Here is a 26,912-nt window from a genome sequence, read left to right as displayed (position 1 = left end):
GGAGCCGCGGCGCAGCTGAGGGAGGGCTCCCCACACGGGAGCCGCGGCGCAGCTCAGGGAGGGCCCCCCACACGGGAGCCGCGGCGCAGCCCCCGGAGCTCCCCCGCCGGGCGGACCCGCCGTCCCCCCCCGGCCCCTCAGCACCCGCTGGACACCGCGGCCCCGCCCACCGGTCCGCCCCGCCCCCTCGCGTGCGGGGCGCCCTCGCTCGAAGCGCGCTGATTGGCTGTCGCTCCTTGGGGCGGGGCCGGGCGCCCTTAAGAGGCCGGCCCGGCGCCGGCGGGGCGCGCGGCGGTGCTGCGGGATCGGCTCCATGCACTGCACCAGGTACGGGTGGGCCGCGGCCCCCGGCGCTAATGCTGGTCCTCTTCCTTTTTGCCTTCCCTGCCTCCTTCCTGCTCGGGGTCGCAGCTGCCTCGCTTGTGCGGGAGCGGTTCTGGCGCTCCCCGCCGCGGTGCTGTTCCTGGGGGAAAAGGGGGTCCTGCGGCTTGGCTCCTGCAGCCCCCGGCTGTGCCGGGAGCCGGGGCGGCGGGGCTGCCCCTCCGCGGGGCTCTCTTCCGCCGCCTCTCCCGGGTCTGGGCGGCGCGGCTTGTCTGGTGTTGCGGAGGGGGCGGGCTGTAGCGAGTTAACACCGCCGGGCAGATGCCTGCGGGAAGCGGGCTGTGCCCGCGGGGCGGCCCGGCCTTCCCTGGGGCGGCGAGCAGGAGGGGGTGCGGAGCGTCCGAGTGCTGCTTCAGCCGGCTGCGAACTTTGGCTCGGCAAGTGCTGCACGCCCAGCCCTGTGCAAGGGGTCGCCTGTCCCCAGGTAGAGTGGGAAGCATAGCGGAGGCAGCGGAAGGGGTTCGTAAGGGAGGTGTAAGTAATTCCTTGGCTCTGGCTTAATTCTCCTTCGTAGAATGATAGGAGGGAGGAGTGAGTGGCGACAGACATCCTTTTCAGGAGAGGGTAAAGTTATGAGAAGAAGTCCGGAGGCAGAGTCGAGTTTGTTCCCTTTTTGAGGGGTAAGGGAAAGGAGTTGGCACCTGTACCTGCATAGGGCTCCCTGCCTTGCACTGTTTGCTTTCTGGAGTTTTCTTTCCTGCATGAGCTCTCAAAACTATATCCCTGTTCCCACCTTCAAAGAATCTGAAGTTCAAGACAACCCTCATCAGCCCCGAAAGGGGAAACCTGCCTCTGGCTGAGAGCTGAGCATCAGCAGGCTCTCAAGTGCAGAAAAAGTTCTCTGGGATATCAAATGAGCTGGAAAGACAGTTCATAAAAGCACAGAGCTCATGCTCATAGTTGGTTATGAAGAGCTCTTGCTATAGTTTTTAGCTTGGAAAAAAGCTCCCAAGCAATGCAGTTGGGCTGGGTATTTTATGGCCTCTTCATTCTAAAACTGTGAATAACTAAGGCTTGCTATGAAACCTGACTTCTCAGAAGTTACAGGAATTCAGCTGAATAAATTTCCCTGGGAAAAGGTGCAATGCAGATGAAACTGACCCAAGTAAGAGTAGATGCATTGGAGGCTGCATTAATTTAAAGGAGGAAATGACCTATATAAAGTGTGTATGAACAAAAACTTGGTAAAACCAGGCAGAGATGAGCAGAACAGTGTTAGCAGACAGTGTTAGGTGGATCTGATGTGTCTGTCTAGTGCAGCTGCCCTTGAGCTGAAAGGAGGCACTGCAGAAGGAGTTGGCTGGTGGGTGTGTTGGGATGCAAGCCTTGGCACATGTGCTCTGAATAAACAGATACCCTTGCTGAGTGGATGCTATGAAAGCCTGCTCAGAGCTGCTGTGTTGGTGTTACAGGGTGGGGAGTTAAAGCACTGAATTGGAGAGTGTGGCTCTTGCTTTTTCTTGGCATGGGAGCAGCAGTCAAGTACTAGAGCTGGCTGTGCATGGCTTTGGCAGCCGGAACTCTGCTGCATCACAAGGCCAGTGGTCACTGCTACTGCTGCTGGCTCATCCTGCCCTGTGGTGGGAGCAGCTTTGAAGCCTGGCCTGCAGCCAAGCAGGATTCTTATTAAGGGTATACTGTGTTTAAAGTCACCTGCAGTACAGTTGATTTAAGGGGGATGTGTGTGATAAATGCATCCAGTAGTTTATCCAGAGCCAGGCAAAAGAGTCTGCCAAAAGCATCCATCTGAACGTCAGTGTAAGGGCAGGGAGTGATAGATGCAGTGTTCTGGGAGCTACATCTGGCAAAGTGCCCTACGGTGGATGTATAGAGAGAGATGGTGCTGCATCCCTGAAGGAACAGGCTGGGTGCTGGAGGAGAGGCTGTAGTGGAGTGACACACGGCCTTCTGGGAGAAGGACTTGCTTCCAAAGCCTCAGTGAAGCTCGGGTAGGGGAGTTGTGTTCGGCAGAGACCTGTGGCTGTATGGATGTTTTCCAGGGGCTTAGCACAAACACTGTGGAGGCTTGAGGTGCAGACTCTGCTGGAGATAGAAGTGGCTGATGTGCCTTCTGAGCTGACACTTGTTTTAAAGCGGAGTAGAGGGAAGAAAGCTCCAGAGCAGTGCTGGCTAAGCCGGTGCCCTCCTGCTGTGTCAGACTGTTGCTATCCTTACAATACTACTTGCAGGCACTTTGGATGGAGCAGTTCTGGGGGACAGTGGTGAGCAAAGTGTGTAGTTCAACTGAACTGGCTGACATCTGGGGTTTTATGAGAGGTGAAGCCGGTTGTGTACAGCAGCTTGTGACAAACTGAGTTCCTACTCCTACACAAGCTTGTGAAGCCCTGAGGAGAATGTCTCCTGGAGGGAGGCAAGCGCAGCAGGAATACTGCTTTACGTAGCATTGAAATTTGATAATCTGTGGGTTTTGTGAGCATGGGCAGGACTGAGCCATGGGCTTTGCTTTGGATTGGAAATGTTCTGGTCCTGCCACTTCTGCTGCAGTGTGTTTCTCACAGTGTCTGTAAATCACACCATGCAAGTACCTGCCTTTAATTAAGAAGCAAGCTTATTTGGGATGGCTGGGGGGGAAGTGATATATCAATTTTCTGACAAAATTCATATTAAAATGGTTTTCTAGCACCAACTGACCCTTCTTCTCATCTTCCAGAGTATTAGACTATTTCCCTCACAAGCAAGCAATGGCTGTGGATGTAGCAATGCAGCTGTACCTGTGCTCTCCACCCTTGCGAAGAGAGAAGTGTGCCTGCAAAATTGCTCCAAAGCCAAGCAAGCCACTGCGGCCCTGCATCCAGCTGAGCAGCAAGACTGCACTGAACGGACCAGGAGAGGCAGCAAAATCCTTCACACACAACAAAGTGAAGAAGAGGGTGTCGTTTGCAGATAGCAGAGGCTTCGCTCTGACAATGGTAAAGGTCTTCTCAGAGTTTGAAGATCCACTTGATATTCCTTTCAACATCACAGAGCTGATAGACAACATCGTGGGTCTGACAACAGTAGAGAAGGACAGCTTTGTCCTGGATTTTGTTCAGCCCTCTGTAGACTACCTGGACTTCAGAAACCGCCTCCAGACAGACTGTGTCTGTCTGGAAAACTGTGTGCTAAAGGAGAAATCTATTGTGGGAACGGTGAAGGTTAAGAACCTTGCTTTTGAAAAGACTGTGAAGATCCGGATGACGTTTGACACCTGGAAAAGCTTTGTAGATCACCCGTGCCAGTATGTCAAGGATATGTATGGAGGGTCAGATCAGGACACATTTTCCTTTGACATCAGCTTGCCCGAGGGAATTCAATCACACGAAAGAGTCGAGTTTGCCATTTCCTTTGAGTGCAATGGGAAGGTGTACTGGGACAACAATAGGGGCACAAATTACAGGATCATACGGTCAGAACTGAAGTCTGCCCAGGAAGCTGTCCGTCCCCCACAGGCTCCTGACTTTGGCAGTGCATTTGACCGGTTTGGGAGCCCCCGGTGCTCCTATGGCCTCTTTCCTGAGTGGCCCAGTTATTCAGGCTACGAGAAGCTTGGGCCCTACTATTGATCCAAGGACAAAGCCCAGGTTGAGTAACTGTTGCTGGTGTGTCTGCAGGCCTTGGGGCTGGTCTGAACACAGAAGAATGAATGGGTGGAAGAAGTACGGCTCTGTGTAGCTTAGCATAAGCCTCCTAGCAAAACCAGATGTGCAGTGCTCTGCTGGCAGGGGGCTTATAATCAGAGAAGCAATTCTGGCTCTCCAGATGATCAGAGGACCAGGGACTGCTCATGTGTCTTCAGCACTTCTTCCTCTTCAGTAAAGTTGCTGTGTCCAGGGAAACACTACAGTGCTTATATTGCCTGTCCAAGCTATGTAGCGGCTGCTTTGTATTGCCTGCCTATTATTAAAAGGCTCTTTCAAAATATGTCCTAGTATTATACTGTTAGTGGGCTGTACTACAGCTGCAGGGCTCTCCTTGCAAAGCCAGCCTGTGCCTGTCAGGAAATAGTGTGGTTGGATTGCCAGGAATGGAGTCCTCTCTTTGCACATATCCTTGTAGTGAGGCCCTTCCTACTGGAGGCAGAAAGTGTGTTTTGGAAGTGAAAATGCAGTGTGATGACAGGAAGTGTGGCCTTACAGCCGGCCGTATTAGGAGATGTGCCTGTGGGAGAGGATCTGATATGCTTAGTCACCAGTTGTTATATCAGATGATCTTGAAAATCTCTACCAAAAATAGATTAGCTGTAGCTGTGTGGTGCTTGTAATACAGCTGTGGTTGATATCCTTGACTGCCTTCTTCAAAACCTTCCTGTTTCTTTAACCACAAGTGATCAATGATGCTTTTTCCCCTGATGGACATCTGAAGTTGGCTGTGCTGGACCCTGAAAACGCATTTCTTCCTCCTGTAGGTGGTAAACCAGAGTTTTGCCCAGCTGGGGCCCAGGGTCCTGTGCAGGAGACTCTGCTTGTTTGTTACAGGAGCTAAACACCAACAGACCCCATGGCTGTCTAGGCCGTGTCCTGTATACAAAGGTGGCTGTTGTGTACCCACTGTGGTGGAAGTGCCTTGACTGAGAAAGGGGTGGTATGTGCGATCCCAGCAATACTTTGGGATGAGCAGGCTTTGGAACTGATGTTGCTTTTAAGATCTGGTAATGGTTTGTTACTCTGTGCCATGGACTGCTTGGCAGCTAAAGGTGTGGCACTGCTCACATGTGAGAGTGCTGTGGCTGTCCTGGATGAGCGTGCTGGGCTCCCCTCACTGTTGGAGCAGTATCTGCCAGTTTGACCTGCAAATGCCCAGATTTGCATCTCTGACCATAAAAAGTGGCTTGCCCCACCTATGCAAAGAACTAGCCATGAGGAGAGTGAGATGTGGGGTTATCCTGACAGCACCCCTGCATGTGAGACAAATCACAGATGTGAGCCATCCCTATGATTAAAGAGGTGGCTTGTCTTCTGGATGTGTGCTTGAGGTGGTGAGCTTGGCAGTGCCATACAGCCTCTTAAAGTTTCTGGGGTGTTAACTGAGCAGAATAACTTAATCCCTCAGCTCAAAGGGAGAGTGCTGAACAGTTTGTAGAAATAGAGGTCAAGGAAATACTACTTTTTCTAGTGCATAAGCTTTATATAATTTTGGGTGCCTGTAGTGGCCTGTGGATGTGCTGGAGAGAAGCAACAGGCTAGACTACTAAACTTTGTTAACATAGCTTTTAATTCTGGATACTACTGTGTAAATACTTACAAGCTGTTTTACTCTAACCTAGAAGGGATACTGGGATCACTGTTGGGTATCAAAAGGGACAAGAGCTTGCAGGAAGAATAGCTGGCCCTCAACTGCTGCTTTTTCAAAATACGAAATCAATGCGTGTCTCCACTGTGCCTGATCACTTAGTCGAGGTGGTGAATCTACTTGCTAGCCAAGAGCTCATCAGGCTTGGTTTCTCTGTTCTAACAGCTTCCCAAGTCAGCCCTTAGAGCCTGCATCTGGTCTCTCCGGGAGGGACTGTTGCCTAGCTTGGCTTGGTTTTAAACTTAAGGCAAGTTTGAGTGATGCTGATACTTTGTATTTATTTAGTGTATGGTGTTAATGCTGTAAGACACTGACTGTAGAAAAGTCGTGTTCTCCTGGCACCTTCTTATGCCTATGGAGAGCTGTTTGTGAGCTGAAACAAAGCATGTGGGTCTGGGGTGCTGTGGATGGTGGGATCTCCTTATGGGCTTGTTTTCAGGCTGTGCATTGGGTGTGCTTAGGGAGGAACGTGGAAGCTAAGCTAGAAGAGCAGTGCCATAAGTAAAGCTAGGTTGGGAACTGACTATTTGACCAATAGCAGTTTAAAAATACTACTTGTGGCCTTTCCCCTTTTCCCTTTTTCCATTGCCAATGTGAACATAGAAGTGAGGGGGTTGCTCTCCTTGCTCTATGCCTGGAAGTGCCTTGTAGGATGTTTTGCATGTTTGTTTTTAAAAGATATTTTTGTACACAACATTCAAGTGGAAAATGCACTTTATAATTGCCATGTAATGACTCTTTTAAAAATATGGTTCTGTTTTTATCTGATTGTTAAAATAAAGGTGGAACAAAATGTTGGCTGTGTATCTTGCCATCATCTTATTTAAGCACCCATGGGGCTGGGGAGGCGATTTGGACACGGGTCCAGCTTCCTGCAAGTGGCCATTGGCAGGGAGGAACATACATCCACATTGAATTCTGCTGCCCGAAACAGGAAAGAGCTGCCTGTTCCTGCTGCCTTCCTGCCAACACAAATGCTTCCATTGCCTCTGCAGCCCTGCGATGGGAGGAGCCCAGACCCTTTTCTCTGTGCTCTTAGGTTTCCCCACTAATCACTGTGTTCCTGAACTACTCTTCACTCTTCTCCTGCTTGCAGTGCTAGGAACAGCCTTTTCGGGTTTTTCTGCTTTTGAGTCAGTCTCGTTCTCCCCTTTCTCCCCTTCCCCCATGCCGGCTTGATATGGGATCAGTGCTTTACTGTCTGCCTGTGTACTGGGGTGTGATGGATGCTGGGAGAGGTGTTGCAGAAGTGGGGGCAGACTCTTTTCTATACCAGGATCTGATGAAAGCTAGACCCTTCTTTATGTCCAAATAATTGTCCCTGTTGTCATTGCAATAAGAAGCACTAGCAGGAAACATGCCCTTTTGCAGAAAGGGAACAGCTGGTGTGAATGCCAGCCAGGGCTAGTTTCTGCATTTGACCTGGCTTTCACCACAAAGATTGAGCCTCGGTGATGCCCTGGAGGTGTTGTATTTCAAACAATCAACTACTGAGCTGGGTGGGTTTTGCCGCTTACAGATGAGGTAAAATGGAAAGCCATGGGGAAGGGGAGGAAGATGTGTTTGTCTTGGTGTGTGCTGGTTTCAGCAGCTCTGTGGGCAGTGCTTCCCATCTTACCGCAAAGCCTTGCGGAGAGTGAGCTTGGCCTTTGCTCTATACAGAGATAAAACCGAGCGCCTTCTGACTGTGGCTCTTTCCAAGTCTCCTGCTGTCATAAGATGAGCTCTCTTTACAGGGTGTTTTGCTTTCTGTAGCAGCTGGGTAAGGTAAAGCTTTTCGTTTCTTGGTTCCTCCCCTAGTATTTGCATCACAAAACCAAGCATGCTGACGCAGGGGGGTGAAGCTGCTCCCCTTCACAGAGAAATATGGGGCCTGCATGCACCTAGGACAAGGTTATTGCATGGTGTCCCTTGCCTGTGATCATTTACTGCCCTGTGGCTCAGGGGAGTCTGCCTTGGCTGTCACCCACTGCTGCTTGTGTCCAGAGGCCCTTCTGGCCCTTTCTTTGTGGTGGGATTCTTCCAGCTGAGAGCACTTGGGTCCTGGAAAAAGGACAGGGGAAAGGCTGAAGAGTGTGCTGGGGGCAGGGGGAAAGTTATGTGTGTGTGATTTTTCTCATGCAGTGGGTAAGATACAAGCCCTGCACGTAAGCCCCTGCCTGACAGCAGCATGAGGCAAAGGGCTTCACCTTCTTGGTAGCCTTTTGCTGCTCCCTTTTCTCCACAAATTCTTTGTCACCTCCACATCTAAACAACTGTTGTTAAGCACTACTAAAAATGCTTCAGACTTTTTTTACCACTGTGGTTCTTTTAAATCAAACATACACCACAGGTCTCTTTTAAAAGGTAATTGGATTGTTTTTCTGGCTGCATGGAAAAAAGAAAATTAAAAGGTATTTGTGGCCCTGCCTCAGCACATCACCTGGTGATTGGGGTGGCTTGGCCAAGGCTGTTTTCACATTTGAATACTGGCCCAAGCTCATGAATGACAAAACTGCAGCCAGACATTTCCTGTGACAGCCTTGTGGCTGAAAACCCCATGTGAGGACAGTTTCAGTTTAAGACGTAAGGGAAGTCCAAGTCATCCAGGGCAGCTGAGGAGATGGTGCAAGCATTAGAAGGGCACTGGGGTTTCTCACCTAATGCCCAAGTGTTACGTGCTAGATGACACAGACACTGCAATTGCTGCATTTATAAAGCCCTTGGTAGCAGGTATGATTGTGTACTTGCTGGATAATATCCAAAGATTTCTTAGAATGCTCATGCCATTCCACCTCCTCCCCCAACCACTTTTCTCTGAAGTTCCCAAGCCTCTGTATCCTGAGGGTTTTCGGTGCCATCTCTGGGTAGAGATAACTAAGCTGTGGTGTCCTGTTGATCTTGGAGGTCTTTGGAGGTCCAGGTTTCCAAAGTTTGTGTTCCAGGGACAGTTTGGTAAAGGAGAGGAGGGGCAAGTATTCCTGTGCTCCACATCCAACTCCCTTTGCCAATCTCCCATTGGCCTGGGGCTGCTGTCCTACAGTAGAGCAGCTCTGCTGAACCACTGCTGTCACAGCAGCCTCCTCTAGAGCACCCTGGATTGCAGGTCCTGGATATGGTGGCAAAGGCAGGATGTAGGCTCTCTGCACCTACATCCTGGCAGAGCAGGGTCAGAAATGTTGTATGAGCACCCCACATTCTTCCTTGAGATGTTTGCCCGGGTGGGGGGGATGCTCTTGGGAAAAACTGCCCAGAATGGGGTAATATGCAGAGGGTAAGAAACATGTCTCTTCTAAAGCATGGGAGTGTAAATGTGTCCAGATAGTACTTTGCTGCTGGACCAAACTTTTCTTTGGTTTTAAATGTAGCTCTTAGAGGCATTTGCAGTGGAGAGTGACCTGTGGAAGATGTGTCTGCCTTGCTAATGGAGGGCAGCATAAGAGGGGAGGAAACTAGAGCATGTAATTTCCCAACAGCAGTCAACTGTTCTTCCGTTTCCTCTCCACAAAGCACCAGCCAATGAGCCTCTAAGAGACTGGGTCTCTGCGGGGAAGTCTCTTGACCACAAGGCAAGGGAGAAATGGGGCTTACATTTCAGCACATCCCACAGAGCTCCTTGTTGCTCTGTAGTGCCTCCCTTGTCAGGGCACTGCTCTTTTCTCTCTTATGTACCATGATGCTGTTTCCAGTGTAACCATCACCAGACTCAAGCATCAGCTTGATTCCACAATGCCTTCCACAAGCTTGTGTGTGGTCACAGGGGGCAGGAAGGGCACTTGTGTGGAGTGGGAGGAGGCTGTGCTGGGGACACAGCTCTCAGCAGCAGCATGAGTACTCCTGGGAACAGCACAGAGCTTTGCCAAAAAGCCAGCAGCATGGGGCTGGGTTGTGATACTCCCAAGCTTCCCTGGTGTTTCCACAGACTTGCTCCTATTGGGCAGTTCAGCTGGCTCTAAACTATTGCCATAAACCATATTTATGTCCTTGGGGTTTTTTTGATGGAACTAAGCTTCAAACCAGCTTCTCTGGCCCAGCTAGGTTCTGTCATTCTGCAGCCAGAGAAGCTGCCTAGCCTGTCTTTATCCTCCCCCTTGGAGGGGTGCCCTGCCAAACAGTTAGCTGTCTGTAAAGACTGGTTATTGACATTTACACAAGACTAAAAGAAAGAAAAAGGGTGTCTTTGTGGAAAAATAATTGTAGCTGGCCTGTTCCTTTGGTACAGATAAGTCAGACCAGTCACCAGTTTAAGTACTTTGGCTCCTGGAATGGGATATGGGCGAGCCCTTCTAGCCAATGCATTAGTCACAGATCTCCTCTCTGCTCTGCTGCTATGCAGTCTCAGGAGGAGGGAAGGCTCAAACTCCTTAACTCAGGAGAAATATATTTTGAAGGCATAAGAAGAGTATGAAAAGTGAGTAAATGCTTTTATAGCTTCCACTATTTCTGGTGTGGGAGTCTTGTTGAGACCATGGTGATGTCTTCTACCTAATGAATCCTTGACAGGTTCAAGTGGGAGGAGGTCTCTAAGATGTCTGCTCCAAGCAAAACCACTCTCACAGCTAACTGAGGTCACTCAAGGCCTCATCCATATGGATGAACTCAGTGATGGAGACGCCACCACATCTCTGTGCCCTGTCCCAGGGCCGCACTGCTCTCCTAGGGGAAAAGACATGGTCCTCAGGAATCAAAGGACTCTGCACAATGTTGTAGTCTTGCCAAAGCACCTGGTTTCTTCCAGCTCCTGGCCAGATTCAAGGTACAAGGTAAGCAGCTACAGGACAAAAATATTTCAGGGCTGGCAAGTCCTAATATACGTGTAGTTCGGGGCAAGAGAGCAGCCAAGGCATGCTGCAGTAAAGGGAAGAGCCATATTCCAAATACAGTTTCTGGAAAACCCCACTGTCAAGAGTCAAAGGCCTAAACTGACCTACAGCCCACCTTCCAATCTGAGCGAAACAGACCCCAGTTTGCCTCCCAACACTCAATATTTAGCAATAGGGAACTCATGATCTCCTGCACCTGCTTTCCACCATTATGGCCCCTGGCAGAACAAAACTGGACTATTATCAGCAGGAGTGTAATTCCTCAGTGTTTGTGTGGTGACACTCCAGTGCTATGGAGACAGTCACTTTCATAGGACAAAATATAATAGCCATCTCCAGTCCACTGAGGGTTTTACGACCATTCCCCTTTCACATGGTGTTCCCTTGGACACCTGGCAGGTGTTGCTTCTCCTGCATTTCCCTGCTTGCTGTGATTTATTGGCATCTGCATGGCCATCAGAAATGCAGTGTTTCTTCATCCACGAGCTTGGCAGAATGTCCTTGATGGTGCTGCAGGCCAGGGTTCAGGGTACTTGTAGGTGATGTGGCACCTTCCACCCGTCACTCAACAGCACACTTGGTCACTGGGCTAGGAGACATTGGAACAGGTCTCCCTCTTGGGCTGAGGACTGTCACAGTCCAGCTTTACTTTCTCCAAGAAGCTGTCTCCAAGGGCATCAGTCACAATAGGAGGCAAACTAAAACCAAATAAATCTACCAAACCCTCACCTCCTCCGCAGTGGCTTCGGCAGGAGAAGAACTTCAGAGACCAGAACAATTATCTCTTGAGTGCTTTATAGCCATGCAAGCAATCATAGCAGACACACACTAATTTTTAAGTTGGTGGTCAACAAGATCTCTCAGACAACCAATGAATCTACACACAAATCTTTCAGTGCTTCTAAATGCCCTGCAATAACAGCCTAGTGCTGATAAACAGTGAGCCATAAAGCCAGCAGGGATGCACTCCTGGGGGTTAATAGCAGGATGACTGAGCATTTTAGTAATTTTTCCTTCTTTTAGTTTTGGTGTTACTGCAAGGAAACATGCCTTTTGTTCAGTCAAGCTGTCTTGTGGGTGTTATTTCTGCTAAGAGGTATCCAGATTTGGCCTGAAATTGAGTATTTATTAGTAGTTCAGTAAAAACTTGTCATACTTATCTGTATCAGTCTGGATTTAATATTTAACCACTTAGTTCACCAAACACAGGCACTGCACACAGGACTTGGTAGCTCACTCTCAGACCTGGGAAACCCACAGCAGCCTCAGGCTGCTTAGGACCCGTGGAACCCAAAGATGTCTTTGGGGCTTGGCACCATGTGAGATGGCTCCAGCTGGCAACTCAGGATCACTCTGGAGAAGCCAGGAGGGAAAGCAGTTATCTCCCTCTGAAACTGGAGCAATATGTGCTAGCAAGGACAGATCTTTGAGGGCCTTCTCTTGGCCACAGCAATGACTGTGGAACACGCAAGAGACCAGGAGCTTGAATTAGCCATCCTTCCCTGGCTCACTGACAACATGGAACAACTCAGCTGTGCCAGGAAAAGTCCACCCCTGGCCTTAAGGTGACTAGATGGGGAAGCAGGACATTGGCTGTTTTGCCAGTTCCAGCTGCTGCTGCTGGACCAGGAGGACCGTATGAGAATTACAGCTTGTGCTGGAAGCACCCCGCTCAATTCATCGTGCTTTCTGAGACATATCCTACAGGACAGCAATGCAGCAGCAAGGCAAGTTACAAAAAACACCCATAAATAATGCTGGTCTGCTAGACATCTGCAGGTGAATGATCCAGGCTTCAGGCCTCTCCTGGAGTGGAGAATATGATCTTGTAGGGCTTGGGACAAGCCCCTCAAGCAGGGTTACACAACCTGGCATCAGAAACACTCACTGCTCTTGTCTTCTGCATGCTGGAAGGGCTAGATCTACCAGAGCTGCAGCTGGAGACAGCTTGGGAAAATCCTGCATCACAGATGAATGTCTGGGATGAAAGAGTGCCAGCAGGCTTGCACATCATGCCAAGCTGAGCCAGCAGAGACTCTCAGGCTTCTTCTGTCTCTATACAAGTACGATGGTGCTCAGCATTAAAGCACTGCTCAGATCCCCAGACTTTGCAGCTGCACAGCCACACTGCAGAAGGTGCAGCTCCTTTGAACATCTCTAAGCCACGTGTCAACTTGAGCCATGATTTTCAAGGGGCTGGGAAATGGCTGCAGGTCACTCCTGACCAATCTCCTTGGTCTTCTGTGTCTCAGTGGTGCTAAGTGGAGTCATGCTGGCATTCTAGCACAGCACATGCAGTTTATTCATCTCGCCATCAGCCAGCTCCCTACAGCAAAGCCCCCAGTGATGACAAGCATCTTCCCCCACCATGGGTAGAAAGAACAAGGGAGAAAGACAGCCACAGCTCAGCTATCCAATCAACAAAATGAGAGATCTGCCAGAGTCTGGAAAAAGCGCCCATCTGGCAGGATCTCGAAGCTCCACCCTCAGAGAATCTGCATTTCTGACACACAATCTGCCTGCTTGAGGGCATACCCTCCTAGAATCAGCCGCAAACAGAGAGACTTGTGAGCCTGTTCTGTACAACTTGGTCTAAGTAAGGGTCCTCCCAGCTCTACCTCCAGCCAAACAGAAGGAAAGGCTCTTTTCCTCTGAAAAATACAGGAGGTCATGAGCTAACCTGGAGCCGTATTTTCAGCTCTGATGTTGCTTTTCAGCTCTGCTGCTTGTGTTTGTGCTTGGCTGCTTCCTCCTTTCCAAATTGCAGTGGTGGGTTGCCTTTGTTTCCATAACAAAGAAGGCAGAAATTTGGATATGGTCTTACAGGAAAAGATCAGATGCAGTTTACAGCAGCTTGCACCAAAGGAGCACTGAGAACAACTAGAATCATCAAACCCATCTGAGCTTGAATCAGTAGCCAGATTTTTCCAAGGTGTGGGTGACCCTGTAAGAGGAATGGGTGAGCAGTCACCAAGGCGAGTTCCCAGCTGCAGTATAGACCCTGAGAAAAGAAAATTTTGAATCCTGGAGACATCTGCATAACTCAAACTTTTCCATCAGTTGGAGAGAATGCTCTCTTCTCTGGTATGGAGCAGCTCCGCAGCCCAGCAGACCAAGCTGTAAATAGAGCCCCAGGGAACCAGACCACTCCAAACTGGTGCAGTTTTTGAACGGTGGAGATGAATCATCCAGATAGCTTTCTTCAGGCAATACAGGGAAGAAATGTCACCAGCCATGTGAAAATTGAGACCATATGCTTCTAGGATGTTTTTTGAAAGGAGTATGCTTGACAAAGCTAGAGTGACTTCAAGGCTGGTTCCCAGGTCAGACCCCAGCAGAGCAGTCCCTCCTCTTCTGGTCCCAGGGACTCTCTCAGCTCTGGTCATTATTTTCACTGCAGCCAGTGTCTATTTTTCTGCACTACCTAGTGAAAGGCTGCAAGTTCTTCAAGGCTGAGACAAGAGCTTGTGTTTTTTTAGTTTGTTTGGAAAAAAATGAATGCCAGAAAAACCCAGATGCCTGAGAACTGCCTCTGGCCTCTCCCGTCTGTGCATGAAGGCAACTCCTCCACAGCAGCAGCAGCAGCAGCCTCTCCTTCCACTTGGCAGGTGTTGTCTGGACCAGAGCCAAAGGTACAGGATCTCTTTTCTGTTGAGCATGCAAAGGAGAGGTGGTTGCCTGGCACGGCCTTGTGTGCTTCAACAGCTGATCTGATAATACAGAGGTGCTGGCCTCTGTTCTCTGTGCTTCATTCCCTGAAGAAGTAGCGTGATCATTACTTTTTCTTTCCAGGAAGAAGCTGTTGGACATAACCTGGCACCTGAAAGGTTTTTTTTCACTGTGCAATTAGTTTTTGGGAATTTGGTGTTCTTTCACATTCTGAATGGTGGCATTTTGCCCCTCTTGGGAGGCCTGTCCCTCATCATCCAACTCTCCATGTGCCATTAATGCAGCCACATGCTTTGACCTGGTTACCCCACCCTGAACAACCTTGGCTACAGCACCCACATTTCCAAAGGGCATGCACCAATAGCTGGGAATCTGGGAGAAGTCAAAGTGAGCCCCAATCAGGCAAGGCAGCTAGTTATTACTAAGCTGCTATTTCTACTGCAAGAAGCCCTGGAGCAGCAAATCTGCTCACTTCATGTATGTTCATTAGCAGCATGGATAAGAGCAGCATTGATTGCAGGCTATAATTAGATCTCTGGGACCTTTTTTGGGCCAGCTTTCTCTGGCATTGTGCTACTTTGAAAGGACTTCCAATTTCTTTTCTGAATGGTTGGGATGGCATTTCCCTATTCAGCAGATTTGGGACCGTTTCTGTTTTCTCCATTGTGGCGCACAGAGCTCTCCCAACTTGGTGCCACAAGCCCCACACTGCAGAATTAGCAAAAGCTCCATTGTTTGACCACTCCTGGTCCCTTGAGTTGTAGAGCTGGCCCGACTGCAGCTCTCTTCTTAGCACTGCATGGCCAACATGCCAGGCAGCCCTCCCTGCTTCGCTTAGCTTGCCAAGCTGTAGTTTTGTGAGTACCTTCCTCTAATGATGACTCTGATTCTCCTGGAATCACTTTCTTAGCATGTTCTGTGCAGCCAGCCTAGAGCATTCCCAGAGGAAATGGATGCACAAAGCCAACACTAAGCACGTACTCAGGGCATGGTGGCCTAAATGGAAATTATTACTCCTCTTTTGGAATGCTGGAAAACAGCATCCACTCTGTGAAAAACAGGGGAGGAAGAGTCAAGGGAAAGATGCATAACATGAAGGATTGGAGTTGAGATATCAACAGTCCACATGGCAAACGGGACCCAAGGGTGTCTCTGCTTGTGGTTTCCCCTCCAAATGCTGGTGTGTTGGAGACAACCATTAAGCACAGCCCTGTGGTGGGCATCTTTCTTTGCCATGTTCACAGACCATTCCTGTATCTTCTCTTGCACTGCCCACTCAGCAACTGGCAGGCAGGGGCAGAGGTGCTGGCAGCCCACCTGGGATTATGAAGCCAGAGGCAAACATGCACACACCAGATCTTGGCTGACCTGTGTGCTGAAGGAGGGCATCTGAGGAAGAAAGTTTGTACCTCTGGTTTTGAACCCAATACATCTGGTCCAGGTAGCTTGGTTTGCAAACTGCAGATTGAGATGCAGATTGAGCTCTGGGTAGGAGCCCCGAGAGACAAGAGGCCACAAACTGCCAACCTTTGAGATAACAAAGGGCACAAAGACAGGTGGTGCCAGCCAGGTGAATGGACACTTGAGAGACACGGCAGGAGCCGGGAATTGCTGACCTTTTTGATAACAAAGGAGAGGAAGAGGGGTGATGCCAGCGAGGTAGATGGACATGGAGAGGCTCAGCAGCAGGAGCAAAGGCTGGGGAGGAAGAGCGAGACTTGCGTGCGGGTAGATTGTGAGGGTATAAGAGCCCAGGGGTTCCATCGTTGGGGGTCCTCTTTGGAGGCACCAGCTCCGGGTGTTTCTGTGTTACTGTGCCATGAGTAAGTGGCTTTATGGAATGAGACATCTGAGACTCTGCTCTGGGAAACCTGGGGTCAAACTAGTGAGGAAACCTGGTCTGACACTGTGTGAGTGGGGTGTGCAGGGAGTCAAGTGGGGCACGTGTTGGGTCACTGGAGCTCCTGCCGTGAAGGGGCTTCAGACCCAGCAGTCTGGCCTTGGGAGTGTGGCTGCCAGAGTCTCTTGAATGGTCAGACTGGGAACTTTCCATAACACCCAAGGCCAAAGCGACTGAGATTAAAGCATATTTGAGTGGCACTCTCTTTGAGGACAGAAATTCACCCAGGACAAAACGTTTTGGAGATGAGCCACTAGTCTTCCTGCCTTCTCACCGGAGACTTGCTGACCTCATGCTGATGTGTAACCTGCACCAGAAATACTGAGTGCCTGCCTCTTCCCAATACCTTCACCCAGCAGTACAACCTCTGACCCACCCAGTGCATGATAACCGTGCTATTTTCTGCAATGTCAACATGAATTTTATCTATTGTTTATCCTTCAAAGCTGTGCAAATCATTTGAAATAACTTTATCTTTATTCCATAGCCTCCCCTTCCCTTCTCTTTCTATTCCCTGGTCTTAAATTGCTTTTCTACCAGTTTAAAGCTAAAGCAGTTTTATGTTAAAGCTCTGCTCTAACAAACGACTTTGTGAAACTATTTGCTTACGTTTTAAATTTGTTCTCTGTGTGAGATCTAAGCCAGATCTGCTGAGGTTAGTGGCTCTCATAGGGGTTTATTGCCTGTTACTCCTCTGAACCCAGGAAGAACAAGTCCAGCAAAGGGAGCAGGTGTTTTGTTCTGGTGGTTTTTTTAATTACCTATATCAGCTATGCACGTGCAAACCACAGTGTCAAGCCACAAGGTCATCACTGGTACAACATGGCTTGGCTGGACCTGAGAAACTTTATGATAAGCGAGGGGTGAAAAAGACATTCCAAGCTCAAGTTTCAGAGCCCAGCACAGGTTCTGACCCAGCTCATGCTGATTAGCAGCCAAAAATTTAGCCAGCAGAGACAGAGCCTCTCTCTGCCAAGACAGCCACGGGTTTTCGGCAAATTGGTCTGGCAGGAAGAAGGGATGGCCACAGCCATTTCTGTTCCAAGGCATTTGACAAGGCAGTGCTTAGTTTGCACTGGAGCCAAAGTCCATTAGTTTAGCAACAAAGAGCCATCAGCACCTGACTTTCTAATGTAACCTGATACCACTATTTAATGTCTACTGTGTGAATTATTAACAGAGTTCCACCTAAGACCTTGTCATTGGGACGCTGGAAAAATTTACTTCCAAGGGCAGGTTCAGTATCCTTTGCCTGCCCTAGATTTTATAATTCCCCCCAATACCTTAGCCTTACTTACAATTGAATGAGGGGAAGAAGGTCACCACTACCTGTCTGTTGGAAGGGAACAGGCTGGAGGGGAAGCAGGGAGGGCAGTTCTGTTTTCTGTTGGTGTAGTTTGCACTGAAAATGCACACACCTAAAAAGAAATGGAACGTTTAAAGGATACTCGGGCAGGGACATGTTTGCAAGGTAAAGACAAATCCTTTTCTGGCCAGACAGAAACTCAGGTTGTCTCTGCCTCTCCTAGGCCACTCTTTCATACTACTATCTCCTCCTTGCCCTGCACTCCTGTGGTAAGCTCCCTGATAGAAATCCCCATTTCAACTCTTCCATTCCACTCCTGGTCTCCTCTCCCTGCCTTGGTTTCTCTCTGGAAACCCACTGCTGCTAAAGGAGCACATCATTCCCCCCTCACTTCTATCAGGGCAAGCCATGCCCTAGGTTGCTCCCAAGATGTTCGCAGCTAAGTGGTACCCAAACATCTGGGTGCTCCTGCTGCCATGCAGGCTGAACAGCAAACCATGCTCCGACGTGAGAAACGTGACAGCCATGCTGCTCAAGGGCCTGGCTTCTCACCCAATAATTGAAGAAGAAGAAAAAATTGTTTGCAAGAGTATCATGGAGAGACATCAGGACGGGGTTATTAATAACAGGCAAGACACAACCTGCAGGCCACATGTCACAGGGCTGCGTGGTGAGGCCATCGTGTGGGATGTGCAACTCAAAGTGCCTTCATGGAGAGGCAAACCCAACCCTCACTCCTGTCGACCTGCACCTACTCAACCTTTACACTGACTATCCCGCTGCTTTGTGATTTTGTTAGGCTGCCTGCCTGCCTGACTGACCCCTTGTCATGGTTTGCTCTCCCCTCCTGCCACTTCCAATACACAACCACCAGGAGAGCAGCGGTGGGTTGGTGAGAGGGTGGTCTTGTGGGCTGGTGGAGGAGGGAGGGACCTGGAGAAGGAGCCCCAAGGCCAAGAAGGCAGGTAGAGATGCCCCAGCACCATGGAATGAGAATTATGAGAGACCAAGACTGAAGGAAATGGCAGTGAGAGGCCTTTTCTGTTTCCACGGTGTGCCTTCACAAGTCTGAGGAAGGGCAGCAGAGTTCCCCAGGCTCACCAAGGCTGTCCTACTCCACCACAGTCCTCCACAGTAGAGGAGAGCGAGGAACTAGTGAGAGGTCACTCCTCTCCCCAAGACACAGCAGCAGCCACAGACAAGGATGCTTCAAGGTGAGGCAAGCTGCACATTTCTCACCCAACCAACAAGCAGCACTGACCATCAAATCCCCCCGAGGAAAGAAGGAAAAAAATGTGTGTCACACCCTGACCAGAAGCCAGCCAGCAGCTCTCAGTCACACCAGCTGTCATGCAAAGTAAGCCTGTGGCTCAGCTGAGCCAAACCCTGTTCCACCAAAATTCTTTTAGTAAAGCATATGCAACTCTAAGTCAGAAGGCCCATGGGGAGCACCCAATGAGAGACATAAAGTTTCCCCCAAGTTGCTTGTAGGGTGGGTTAAGAAGCCTTTCCTTAGGCATCCAAGAATAGCCAACTAAACACAGGGTAGCAGAATCAGCTGTGGTTTTGCTGGAGCCAGCTTTTTCCTCTTTGGAGGCAAAAATTCTCCCCATGAACTAATGTTAAGTCGCTTAGGACCAGGAGTTTCATGAAAAAAGTCTGGGCCAAGGAATGGCTTGGTTAAGAGGAAAATTAAGATATTTAAAAGGCCAAACATCAAGTGTTTGAAAATTGCATGATGAAACATGGATAAATCCAACACAAAGTATTCCCTGAGCCTTGATTCACATTCTCTTTGACCCTCCATCCTGGTTTGGGGCGAGGAAAGAATAAAAACATTGCAGTTTTCGTGGCAAAAGCAAACCCCTTCCTACAAGGGTGTTTGAATTCACCATGAGAGAGGCCTGAAGGCTTGCAGGGAGCAGTGTCTGCCTATGACACAACTATGGCTTTCTCCCCCCTGAAACAAACCCAGACACTCAACTTAGGCCTTGCATTCGCTCTTCAGGGAGTTTTTCAACCAAAAAGAAGGATTAGCATGGAAAAAATGTTTCTGTGGGTACTGCACTGGAGTCTGGGGCGTCCTTGACTCATAGTGTTGGCAGAGCAAACCCTGGATTTCAAAGTTGGACCCATGCTTTGGAGTCTTTAAAATCCCATTGGAACTCAGGCCCCGCTGTCTGGAAAGGCTCCCTGCCAGGCTCTGAGCCTGCTGCTTCTTACCCAGGGCAGGGCTATTACCGCCTCTTGGCTCCAAACCTTTTCCCTGGTGAGAGCAGTCCTATTTTCCCCAGCTGCTGCAAGCTTCCTTTCCTCAGTTAACCCTCACACCAGAGACAGCTGTGGACTCACAGGATACTTGTCCACTCCCTCGGTGCGAATCCCCCAGAGGGAGATGGGGAGAAGACAGCCCTCCTTCTCACTGCCTGCATGGCACAGGGTAACAAGAACATGTGCCAGTATTCCTCTCTCTGAGATAAAATGGACAGAGCCCATTGCAGACACAGGATGCCTTAGCCAGCCATCCCACCATTGTCCTGCCTCCAGCAGTGTCAGATCAGTGATGCTGTTAAAGCACTGAAAACACTGTCTTGCATGGAAGTAATCAACACAGATTCATATTCTGTTCCATGATCTTCCCAGGCACAGGAGTGAGGCTAACAGGTCAGTTGTTCCCAAGGTCCTCCTTTCTACCCTTTCTAAAGATGGGTGCAATGTTCCCCCTTTCCAGTCACCCGGGACTTCACCTGCCTGCCTTGACTTGTGGCAGGCAGAGCGAGGGGTCAGTGCAGCTCCAAATGGTTCAATGCAGACAGAACGAAGGTCAGACAGGAGACAGAGAAGAGAGAAGCCTGGACAACTGCCCAAGACCTCCGAGGAGCAGTCTGACTGGGAAAGATCAGCCCTACAAAGCTCTAAGGCCCAGCATTGCTTCTCTGGGTTTGCTCTTGTGGCAAGAGGTGTGACAGGCTCCGAGCCCAGCCCACGCTGATGGACCTGAATGTGAGGAATGCTGCGAGGCAAAGGCATTCCTAAGACATGAAGGCTATGGTGGACATTTTGGTGATGACCACCAGGTTTTAAGCCTGTTGGCAACATTTTGAGATTTGGCATTTTCGCCACGAAGTCATCTAATGAGCCCATGCTGGAGTGAGAATCTCACCATCTTCTATATAGGGAATCAAACCTCGTGTCACTCCCTGCTCCCCCTGCCCCCGTGTTTCTAAATCCTGTTTAAAAACAGGATGTTTCTGAGTTCAGACTCCCTTAGTGAAAGCCATATGAACTGTTGCTATGCAAAACAGTTTGTTTGAATTGTGTACACTGAAAGACTCTGAAACTGGAATGCAGAAAGCCAGTCACCTCAGGAGTGGTAAAAATGCCTGCGAAACTACTCCCTCTTCATTTCTGTTGCTTTCTCAACAACTGCCTGCCAAAGGAGACAAATGCTTGTTAATTACTCGTTCCCCAGAGTTGCTAAGTAGACTAGTACCAAGCTAGCTGAAGTCTGACATATTTGCTTTGTTAAAATATGGTTTTAAATAAGCATACTACATTTCCTTCAAAAAACATCTTTGCTGTGCAAAAGAGCAAAAGCCAGCAGTCTGTGTTTAATTGAGTCCCTCTATGTTTGGCTTTTGTGCACTTTAGGAGACTGACAGAAGTATGCAAACATGGGAACAGGGCCAGCTTTTGCAAAGTTAATGAGGAAAAAAACCCACAGTCACTGCTTCTGCTGAAGCACTGCCTCCCATGAACTGATACTTACACAACCAATCAAGAGAAGAGAAAAGAACCCAACACGGCCACTTGTGCTGAGCACTCCTTCCCTTCTCCCTGCAGCAGCACAGGGACATCGGGTCTGGGTAGTTTTTTAGCCCATGATGCTGTGAGATAGTTTGTTCAACTGTCCTGTACCTATCTGCAGTCTTTCTGTCAGTCAGATCTGCCTTGGTCAAACATTGCTCCTGGGAAGGTCACAAGTCTGCAGGAAAGAGAGAACTGCTGCAGCAGGAAACACCTATGAAACTTCTCCAAAGCAAAAACCAAGGCTGAGCATACCAGTAGTGGGAATTCTCCTCCAAGGACATCATACCCCATGTGACTTGGTGCAGGATCACTGGTGGTGGGAGCTTCCCTGCTGCTGCTAGCTCCTGAAAGCAGAAAAGCCAGGCTGGAAGTACAGAGATGCTTGTGTTGCTCCAAACACAAACACTTGACACACGAGATGGCCCATCACAGCAGTTTTCAGCCCTTTCCCAGGAAGAGGGCAGGGGAGGAAGTGCCAGTGCCAAATCTGAGATGACGTGACTAAGTGCCAGAGCCCCACAGTGACTAGAGGTGGGAACTGGCTATCAACTCCACAGGCAAGCATAGCAGGGTGGGACACAGCTGGGCTGCTCTGGTCAGGCCCTTGTCCATCCACAAGGCACCAGAATTGCACAGGAGACCCCTGAGAAGGAGTCACTGTGCAGCTGACAGTGTGTCCAAGCTGTAAAACCAATGACTTTCCGCTGACAGAATAAGTGTTCTCCATTCTCAGCTCTGAGCAAGGAGACGTCGCTGTGTTTCCCCACTCAGAGACCTTTTCTATGTTGTTTTGAGGACGAGCTAAGGACAAACCACCCTGCAGTCAAACACTTGGCTATGAACTGACCATGTAAAGCAGAATTCAGTATGAGCACAGCTTGCCAGCAACTGGAAGGCCTTCTCAAGCAGAAAAAGGCTCTCAAAAGTGTTCAAAAATATCCAGAGCCCTACAGCCTTGTGTGGCAACACCAAGAAAAGAAATTCCGAAGAGAAGATTCAGTACTGGACAAACACAGACAAGGGACTGGCCCTGTATTTCTCAACTACCGTGAAACTCAAAGCTTCCTTCTTAGACTTTGTTTTCTGTTATGCACAATCCTTAAACAGAGAGTTTTCAGCAGTACAAGCAGAAACTATTGCAGCTGGCTTAAGCGATTGCCAGCCATGGTGAAAATGCCTACAATGGCACAAGCATCCAGTGGGATCTATTTTCTGGAGGTTACTGATCTCACATATATCAGTGCTTTTCATCTACCACTGCTAGTCATGCTTGCCTCTCTGCAAAAGATTGCCTGAACTTACTTGGCCAACATTTTGCTCCAGTTAGAGCTGGAAAAAAGGACACCTGAATAAGCAGTGACCTTCCTCAAGATGAGACCCTCATCGCCACAGCGACATTTCGAGTTATTTGTCATCTTGAGCAATACAAAACCAGAAATTTAACCTCAGCTCACTCTTACAAAGTAAACAAGCAAGAACACAATGCCACTACAAAATTGCTACATCACAGGGGACTGCAAATATCTGAAAATTGAAATAATGTGTAAGGTAAACATCACTTCAATACTTTCTTATATTTTCCTTGCTAGAGACCAAAAGACTTTCTGTATATTAATAAAGCAAGACTTCTCTATTTCAGTAGTCCACAGACAAATCAAGAACACGTGGTATCAACACATTAGCAAGTCTAAAAAAAGAACCTAGGGCCGGGAAAAAAAAGCACTAGCAACTTGGAAAAAAATGCTGGTGCTTTTTTAGGAGTTTCAGGAAAGGCTAAAACTTGAAATTGGCCTGAGCACCTCGAGTAATGCTTATGGCTACATGCACCCTCCTGCTCTTTCTGGAGAATTGGCTACTAGCACTTCCATGACTTGGAAGCCATTGGCCCTTCTCACCTCCGAGTTCTGGTTGGCTGACCTTGGAAATGTACTTGGAGTCATCTTGGACACATAAGGAAAGGCCAGATACAGGCATTGAGCAAAACTATGAAGTTCTATGTCCTGCCTTGACACTTTCCTCAGTCCTGCCTCTCTTTGAGCACATTCAGACCCTTCCTGCCTGACAGGACACCTTCCCCAGTGTCAAGAGCTCAGAAGTGCATTGAGTAAAAGATGAGAGCAGCATTATTTCCCCACACCCTGCCTCTCCCCGTAGTCATGGCTCAGAAGAAAGGCATGTCTCTCCATCACACATACACCATTTATAAGAGAAACCACCCTGTCCAAGGCCTGTTCCTGCCGTACCAGTAAGGACTGTGGTTTTCTGCCAACTTGTATTTTTGGAGCCTGTTTACATATAATGACTGCTCAGATCACTGCAGTTTGTTGACATCTTTTTTTCTGCAGGTCCTCAAACTGGACACGGTTCTTCTGAAACAAAGCTACAAACACCAAGCAGATGGAAACCAACCATCTCCTTTGCTCCTGTCAAGTGGGTGGGAGCTCATCAGGAGAAATCACCCCTGAGGGCAAACTCTAGAACATCAAGGATACTTTCTGTCCCATCCAAAAACCGGAGTGAAGCTGGATAAGCACCACCGGGAATTGTCCTCAGAGGTGTGACGAGCTCTGTAGAAAACAGGGCAGCAGCTGGGAGAGAGGTGTACTTGTGGACACCAAATCCATGGTTACATGGACTGCAGGAAAGGCTTAAGTCACTGGCAAATATGCATCTGCGTTTAAGGTTTATGCTAGAATTACATTTGCATCCTATTAATTCAGAAGTCCTTTTCTATCTTGTGCAATTTTGTTTTTGGAGTCCCTTAGCATTCACTGAAGACTCCTTTTTGTATTGAGCCTGCCAGTTTTGGGGTTAAGATGAACTGGCATGAATTCTACAGTGTTCTATACAGAGGGTGTCCTACGGTCATCAGAAAAGGCAAAGAGAAAGGAGATGCCACTGCAAAAACCTCGAGATGATTCAGAGTCCAAGAAGTAGGTGCCAGCTAAGCTCTCTGGGGACCCTGAGTGAATACTACCACCAGCAGCAAGATGGCATTAGGGAGAAAAATTGCTGAACTCCAGGAAGGTGTTTCAGATGGCCAGCTGCAGCCAGCATCCCCCCACCTCCAGCTCTGTTTTCAGTCCCCTTTAAAACAACATCGGCTGCTTTACAAGTTTGGTATTAGCAACCTGGTGAAAGAATTTGTGCCTGATTTGCCAGGTAAAAAGGGAACCAGTTTGCAATGATGCTGTCACACAAGGTCAAAGTCACCTGTGAAATAGTGCAGGCCCCAGGCTAAACATGGAGGCAAGTCCGTAATAGCATTAGCTGCCAAATTTGGAAAGCCTTTGACTGCAGCACTATTATCTAAATTTAAGGGTAGCAGGACTGGTTGAATTATTCATTGCAAACAAACTCTCTGGCACACCTTAGCCCTGCTACCTGTTCACAGGTCTGCTTGCAGATGTCTGTTACACAGAACAGTACAAACTGTTCATGCAAAACACATTTCAGCCTGGGAGCTGTCTGCCAGTCCTTTACTTCTGTAACTCCCTGCCCCATGGGTTGTGCCCAGGGTGGTATCCCTGCTCCCTCCAGTACCTGAAAATCCTATCTATGGGCAGAAGAGAGATACAGCCCATAGGGAGGAGCAGGATTCTGCCTGCAAAGCACATGGCTAGGTTTCACCACCATTTTTGCAGATGCTTATGCATGTATTTGCTTGTATCCACTTTGCATTCTTTCTTGTTCTCCCTCCTCCATGAGACCATCCTCTTTCTCCAGTGGGGTTTTTTTGCCTGTCTGAGGCACCAGACTGAAGACAGTGTGGAGAGTCCATCATTAGATGCCCTTCTCTTACTGCTGTCCCTCTGTTTGCAGCCAGCACTCTGTCCCTTTCTGCCTTCAACAGTCTCACAGCCATTTCCAATTCTCCTGGCTAAATAATTAACACAAAGCATTCCCACGCTTGTGGAAAGAGGCTAGTGCTGTGCTATCAGTGTTGCATACACATCCCTCTGAGGCCTTGCACTACCTTTTCCAGAGGCAGGACTCCGTTACCAGGAACGGTCTCTAGCACAGATAAACTGCTTTTTGAGAAGAAGGATGGAGCTGAAGGCAGCCCAGAAAGACTGGCTGCTCCAAATTTACAAAGGGAAAAATAAAGTCCTAAAATACTCTTTTTTTTTTCCCCTTCCATTTTTTGGGGGGCATTCTTTTTGCAGGGGAGGGACAGGTCTCTTGACAACCCCGTTCACCTATAATCAGCTCTGTCTCTGTGTCTTGCAAGACTGGATTCACTGCTGAGCACTCTGGTTTGCTTCACTTGTTTTCATGCAGTTGCACATAAATTAGCTCTGTCCTGCCTGTGCAGGATATGCCTTTCCATGTTCCACCAGGAGAGACAACAGTCTCAGTCTTTGTGGTTTGTGCAGACAACCACAGAGCTACTTTCGCAGGCAAAAGTTGCCCTGAGAGGGAGTGACACCTAACCCTGAAAGTGCTAAGACCAAGCATCCCAAATGGCATTTTGTTCTAAGAATCTGAAAAGCTGAAATCTCTTCATCCCAGCTTAAATACTAGCACCAAACCACTATCAAAAAGCAAGCACCACACTTTCCTCACTTCAGCAAGTGCTTCAGACTCTTCCCAACTTTGAATCAGTTCAAGACTTTCTAAAGACCAAAGGCTAAGCACCCTGCTCTGCAATTGAGGACTTTGGCAAGTAATTGACTTCCAGATCAGTTCCTCCACCACCCCTGTGCAAAGTGCAAAGTATAGCAGAACATGATCCCAACCTTAGCAATCGAAGAGCAGTTGCCACTATTCATTTTCACTGAAGTGCAGAAACAAAACACCTAAATCCAGATCTAGTTGTGTTCCTCCCATGCTTTTTGGGAAGGCTAGTGAGTGAACTGAAGAGAAATACATCCGCATTTTCCAAAGCCTTTGATGTCTGGGAGATCATGTCTGGGCCTCAAAATTGCATTCCCTCTCCCGGCTGCCTGAAATTCCCATCTCTCTAGGGAAGTTCTGTGGAAGCTTGGATGCTGCACAGCAGCAGCAGCAGCACAGTTTCCACCTCCCAGCTAAGTCACATAAAGAGGCAGGGAACACCAATGGGACAGTTCATCCTCTGGCAGTACCTGTCTGTTCCTGTTAAGCTGACTGGGCCGTGGGCTTGCTCCAGGGCACCATTCCAGTGCCCACACACAGGTATGAGCAGCAGTGCTATTGGAGATGCTTCAGGTCTCCAGGGTGGCCTCTAGCTGCTGCTGCAGAAGACAGGAGGTCCTGCAGCTCCCACATGCTTTGTGCAGACAGCTCAGATACTAGAGGGCACCAGACACCTGTGTTTAGGTAACTAAATCTTTCCCCTAGCAGGCCCTACAGGTCTAATTCTTGAAGAGCTTAATATAGAGGGACTTACGTGTTGTTTGTGCCAGGCTCTTCTGAGACAGGAAGAAATAAAGTAGAATTGGGACAGAGCTAGATTGAAAGCTGTAACTCTATAACAAATCCAGCAAGTGAGAACCATCTCTAATCAACAGGCTTCTAATTCTTCTGTCTTCTTGAGAAAACAACTTTCTAGCTGGTCTCTGTTTACCATTAAACTGCTGAAAATGTATGCTTCATCATACTTCTGTACACTATATCTGGAAAGACTCACAGACACCTTTTCCATTTCAGAGCCTGTCATTTGAGGTTGTACCCTTCAGAGTGGATCAAAAAAGTTGTTTTGTAGTAGGACACTACAGTCCCCTGCCATCCTTTGAGTTCTCTCTTGTGATGGTAGATTCTGCAAGGATGGCTG

The 26,912-nt window shown here is 48.7% G+C and overlaps 1 protein-coding gene across 1 annotated transcript; it reads left to right on the top strand.

Annotated features, from left to right (window-relative positions):
- The first annotated feature begins 251 nt into the window (after positions 1-251).
- Positions 252-6,468, top strand: PPP1R3B (protein phosphatase 1 regulatory subunit 3B). Its single transcript, XM_042049865.1, has 2 exons — positions 252-327; positions 3,053-6,468. The coding sequence occupies exons 1-2, from the start codon at positions 314-316 to the stop codon at positions 3,942-3,944; spliced, it is 906 nt and encodes a 301-aa protein (XP_041905799.1). The 5' UTR covers positions 252-313; the 3' UTR covers positions 3,945-6,468.
- Positions 6,469-26,912: the final 20,444 nt, after the last annotated feature.

The sequence above is a fragment of the Corvus kubaryi genome, unplaced genomic scaffold (genome assembly GCF_017639235.1).
Source record: "Corvus kubaryi isolate FWS band 111438036 unplaced genomic scaffold, C.kubaryi_AGA036_p1.0 71, whole genome shotgun sequence".
Taxonomy (NCBI): domain Eukaryota; kingdom Metazoa; phylum Chordata; class Aves; order Passeriformes; family Corvidae; genus Corvus; species Corvus kubaryi.
Note: the sequence above shows the minus strand (reverse complement) of the source record. Positions and strands in the feature narration are given on the sequence as shown.